At 38.0% G+C, this 5,701-nt stretch overlaps 1 protein-coding gene across 1 annotated transcript in view; it reads right to left on the bottom strand.

The window, feature by feature from the left end:
* Nucleotides 1–1,483: 1,483 nt before the first annotated feature.
* TSN (translin) overlaps nt 1,484–5,701 on the bottom strand; it is a 9,041-nt gene continuing 4,823 nt past the window's right edge. Inside the window, exons 4-6 of the mRNA XM_007937937.2 lie at nt 4,419–4,534; nt 3,963–4,042; nt 1,484–1,717 (exon numbers count right to left, since the gene is read on the bottom strand). Coding sequence (XP_007936128.1) covers nt 1,484–1,717; nt 3,963–4,042; nt 4,419–4,534 — 430 coding nt within the window. The remainder of the gene's footprint in view (nt 1,718–3,962; nt 4,043–4,418; nt 4,535–5,701) is intronic.

Here is a 5,701-nt window from a genome sequence, read left to right as displayed (position 1 = left end):
TGCTATTACTGTACATTTTAGGTGCCCAACCTAGGCTTTTCAAGAACCTGACACTTTTTTCATCCTACTCTTATGCAGAGGGAACTGTCAAGAAAATTGTTCTAAAATCCAACAATGCTTCACTTCTACATTCTCACTTTTCTTAATGGAAAAACCTGTCAGCTCTTCCTTCTGCCCAAGATAAAAAAAAAAAAAACTTTGATGGCAATGCCAAATATCCTACCATATGAACAGGAGGCCCACATTAGTACTAGATGTGAAAAGGTGACATGTCTATTTCCTGTTACTCTGGAAATACTAGCACCTTCCTTTCAGTGAGCTCTAAATGACTATGGATATGTCCCCACCTTAATTTCAACTGAACAGCCAACACCAAGTTACCTGGTAAACAGTCTTAGCACTATCTGAAATATGAGTAGGGACAGCAGGATTTAAATGACTTGCCCCAAATTGCAAATATTTCTTTTGGGAAAGCCATCAACAATCTGAAATTACTTACTCTAAAAAACATTATCAAATCAAGCTGAATTAAAAAAAAATAAATTAGAGGTTTTACTTTCCTTCAACACAAAGCCAGGCATTTGTCTCAAAGAATGCACTAGTCAGGGCATTCCTCATTAATGCTTCTAGATGGCTTTATGCTCTGAGATCAAACCATCTAGCTGGCTGCTAAAAAAAGGGGGTTTCATAGTTTAGGATATCTCATGAAGTGTGAATTCAAGATGTGTGTGAAGATTAACAGACGTTTCCTGCAATAGCAGAATGTTAAGGCAACATCAGAAAACAAATTTTAAAACATTAAGCCCTACACCCCACCTGATAAAGTGTTCCTTAAAACAGACCCAATAACAAGATCTTACTAAATCCCTTAATACAACTTCCTGATAATCTCTTGAGCCTGCCTTTGCAGTTGAAATCTTTTATATTTTGAGGTCCATAAAAGAGAACCCTGGGGGCTAGAACTCCCTTGCAAAAAAAAAAAATTCTACATGGGATTTGCTCATAAGGCTTAAATAAAGAAAAAAGAATATAAAATAAGTTATTCTTTGCCTTTACATGGCAACCGTCCATTTTAATTATTTTTTATACGCTATCCAGGATATACCTGGATCTGGATGGCTAACATGGTATACAGAAAACATCAAAGGTCAGATCACAAACAAAACAATAAACTTCTCAATCAGTACACATCAGGGTAAGCAAGAAACAGACTTCACCAAAAGACTGACATTTACACTTCTTGACAAAACTAAAACACACTGAATTACAGAGCAAATTCACTGTAACAACAAACAAAATTCTGTCCTTGATTTTTTTTTTTTAAACCCCCAAAAAGTGTTTTACTTCTTAGACACCACACAACTGGTTAAGAAAATAAAGCGCAGTGTTTAGCAACTGGGCATCCTAACTACCATAAGAGGCACTGTGCTCACCCCTCACTTGTTACCTCTGAGGTAAACAAGGTCAGGAGGGAAAGAGCCTCTTATTTGTCTACATGAGCAGCTGCCGTTTCCTTATTGAAACCACGAATGGAGAGATCATAGACCACTTCTTCTACTTTCTTCACATCATACTTCAAGCCATCATAGCGCTTCCTCAATGAATCATTCTTCAGGTTGAGAAGGCGGAAACCCGAATCCAGCTCATTGATGAAGGTGGAGATGTGAAGGGGCCGGGAGTAGTCTCCAGCAGTCACACTGTTGACTGACAGCCTCGACTGCACAAGAAAATAAACAGGGGACACGTTACAAAAGGATACCTCCTTAGCACATCTCTCCCCGAATCACAACTATGAGGAAAACGGCAGGCCTATACAGCTACGCTGATGTTCCCTCTCATTCTGTGTGTGAACACAGATTAAATGTAAGTTTCTCAACTGAAAAGAACCTCACTGAAAATGAGACAATTTTAACCAAATAAAGATTTAATACAATCAATATATTCTAAAATTTCCCTAATTTTTTAAACTGACTGTTGTTGTTATGTGCCGTCAAGGCGGCCCCAACTCATAGCGACCCCTCCTTGGGTTTCCAAGGCAGTATCACTACGGAAGTAGATTGCTCCATCTTCCTTCAAAGGAGTGGCTGGTGGGTTTGAACCGCCAGCTTTCTGGTTAGCAGTCAAGTGCCTCACGCACTACGCTACCAGAGCTCTGTGCAAAAAAGTGTGTTAAATTATTCACGTCAACTTTACAGCTCACTTCTGCTAATGTACAAATGAAAGAAATGTCAGAGTAATCACTGCCACTCTGCTACCTCCTCAATTCTAAGCCAAATGATTACATTTCTAGAGCTGCCCCACCGAGCTACAGCTTTAGTCATCAAATAGCAGTAAGACAAAGAGATGGTTTAAGAAGCTAAAATTTACTCAATACAACATTGCCTTAAAGGATAGGTAAGATTTATTTCAAGATCTAACTCCTTCTCCATAAAAATCCTTCCCATTATTCTTTCCAGGCTTTTCTAAACTAATTTTCTACAGCATTCCCACCACTTATGACTTTAAACACACCCCTTACACTGGACCACTAATATTGAAGGTGAGTTCCCTGGTTAAGTCTCTCCAACTAGGTAAGAAGCCTGGGGCAAGTGGCATACACTACCTGTTGGGTCCGAGTATCCGCTGTCCTTGTCTTCCTCAGTAGAATTCCTCACATCTTAGCCACACACTCACCTACTCAGATTCTGCCTTACGTATATGTTGTTGTTGTTGTTGTTATTTGCCGTCGAGTCGGCCCCGACTCATAGCGACCCCTCCTTGGGTTTTCGAGGCAGTATCACTACGGAAGTAGGATTGCCCAACCTTCCTTCCGAGGAGTGGCTGGTGGGTTTGAACCGCCAGCCTTCTGGTTAGCAGTCAAGTGCCTTAGGCACTATGCTACCAGAGCTCCCCCTTACGTATATATGCTACTAAAATAGTAGAAACTATGTGTGAAACTTCAAAGAAAAGTCCTTAAAGGTGTGGGGGGGCCTTTTCCCCATTTCCTATGATCAATGAAGAATGAAGATGTGAATGACCACAACTGTAATGCAATCTTGGAACACAGGCAGAAAGAAGCTACAAGCTGACAGGACTTGGGGCCAAAGATCAAGGAATACCTGGAATAAACACTTCATTTTATTCTGGAGTTTTTCTATAGAGCAAGGATAGGCAAACTACTTCTTAAAGGGCCAGATAAATATTTTCACCTCTGCAAGCTATATAGCCTCTGTCACAACTACTCAACTCTGCTACTGTACAGTGAAAGCAGCCACAGCCCACAACTACACGAACATGTGCCACTATGCTCCAATAAAAATGTATTTATAAAACCAGGCAGCACAAACCATTGTTTGCTGATCCCTGCTCTAGAGCTGTATCTCAAACTCTGAGAAAAACCAGGTGTTTTATTTCCAATCTGGCATGAATCAACACAGTCATAAAAAGAGAAACTTCCTATACCAGTCTTTGTAATTACCATTTTTAACAATTGTTCGATATTACTAATTTACTTAATAACTTACAAACTCATCTCCCTTTTGTAAAAATTTCTGTGATCTACAATTTTTCATAAATATAAATAATGCTATCATGAACACCTTAATAACACCTCTTTTTTTCTCCTTTTGAATTTATTTTTATGGGGCAATTTTCCAGGAGAAAGATGAAGAGAATGAAAGACAAGAATAATTTATACAATTATATACACTGTTCTCCAAAACTATCTATGAATTAACAGTTAATAATATATCTGTCTTGTCATTATATTAAAATGTATAAAAGTTCACACAGTTTTAAGTGTAACTAACCATCTCATCATTTGAATTAGCATTCATCTGATGACCAGCAACATGCAATGCATATAGTCAATGACTACCTGGTGACTAAGAGACAAGTAAGAAACTATTTTCGATTTTCTGAATTTTTATATTCATTTTAAAAAATTGACAATGAAGTGGGCGATCAAAAAGCAAGTTTCTTACCAGTTCACTAGCAAGAATTAGAACTCCTGAGAGATAATCTTCTACATCCAGATGAAATCCTTTCTCCCGATCTGGCTCAACTGAAAAATAAATTATTCAAATTAAGGTCATCATGACAATGGAATTTAGGACTGAGAATATCTAGATCTAATCTAGATCTAGGTATACACATTCAATTATTCTCAAAACTAGTACGGAAAGGATGAATCTTTCAAACTGGTTTCTCACAAATTTTTACAACACTAGCAACTAATGCAATGCAACGCACTGCCGTCAATTCAGATCCAACTCACGGTGACCCCTCTTTGGGTTCCGAGGCAGTATCATTACAGAAATAGATTGCCCAACCTCTTTAAGCAAAATTCTATTTTTCTTAATACAAGCAATACAAGCAAAAACCCTTTCCACCAAAAAATTAAGCTCCTATGCCTGATTATGCAGATCACCACTACTTACTGCCAAGAATTTCTGTAACCGCTTCTCGAGTCACTAGTGTTTCTGATTCCAAATACACAACAAATGCTGCCAAGAAGACCAAGCGTTGCAACACAAACCTCCAGTGCTCATGAAATCTGTATTAATGTAAACATGTTTATTAGGTTGAGAGATTAGGGTATAGAGGCCTTGAGAACAACAGGTTTGGTATAACCACATTCAAACATTTTAGAAATAAAATCTGTTTTCAAATAAAATCTCAAGTGAAATTCCAATATATAAAACATGAAGAACAATATGGCATTCAAATATATTAGATGAATTTAGTATAAATTTTACAATTTCAAATCTATAATATACTTATTATAAGTTTAATCATTGAAAAGCATGAGTACAAAATTTTACAAAAAGTAGAAAGTGATATATAATTTTGATGAGTACAAAAAGATTATAGATGATAATAGCAAACGTGGTTTCCAAACTAACTGCCATCGAGTCACTTCTGACTCATAAGGACCCCACAATGGGTTTCTGAGGCAGTAAATCTTTACAGAACTAGATTGCCCAGTCTTCCTTCCGCGCAGTGGCTGGTGGGTTTGAACCACCAACCTTCTGGTTAGCAGTCAAACATCTTAGGCACTATGCTACCAGAGCTCTTTAAATGTGATTTAGAAGTTTTACTAAGAGTAATGATGCTACTCTGAGAAAAACTAAAATTTGTAACTATGGGTTATGGGTGACAACTGACACTGTACATGAGTCTCAACATCTAACTTACTCCTATATTTTAATGTGAGTGTATAGTATCAAGAAAATCCTGATTCACACATAGAAGAAACAACTATTTGCATCACTAAAAACAGATGGGCTTAAAACCTCAGGATACTACAGTTAAACTGAGCTAGAGGCCTGAAAAGGGAACAGTAGGAAATTTTTACAACCATTAGATATTTAACTACACAGATGCTCAAATGTGGTGAGAAATTCAAGTTTTTTCAACAAAATGCAAGTCAAACAAAGCCTCCAAGGCCCAAATCAAGCCATAGGACTGGCCTCCAGGTTATATGGTCTCTGAAGAATCTTCCAACTCTACTGTCCTACTTCTGTGTTTCCCTTACTACCTGCGGTGTAGTAAATTACTTAGTGTGGCTTTTCTACCCATAAGTCTTTGTCAACTCCAAGGTGGGATTTTGTATGAGCAACTGAGCAGCCCCTGATTGCTGAAGCTATCCACCTGGGTTATTTCTGTTGGGCGTGGCACAATACAATGTTCTGGGAGATGCCCACTCTCTCTCAGGTGCTTA

This window comes from Orycteropus afer, unplaced genomic scaffold (genome assembly GCF_000298275.1).
Source record: "Orycteropus afer afer isolate SDZICR_OR568_19922 unplaced genomic scaffold, OryAfe1.0 scaffold00004, whole genome shotgun sequence".
Classification (NCBI taxonomy): domain Eukaryota; kingdom Metazoa; phylum Chordata; class Mammalia; order Tubulidentata; family Orycteropodidae; genus Orycteropus; species Orycteropus afer.
This window is presented reverse-complemented; position numbering and strand designations above follow the sequence as displayed.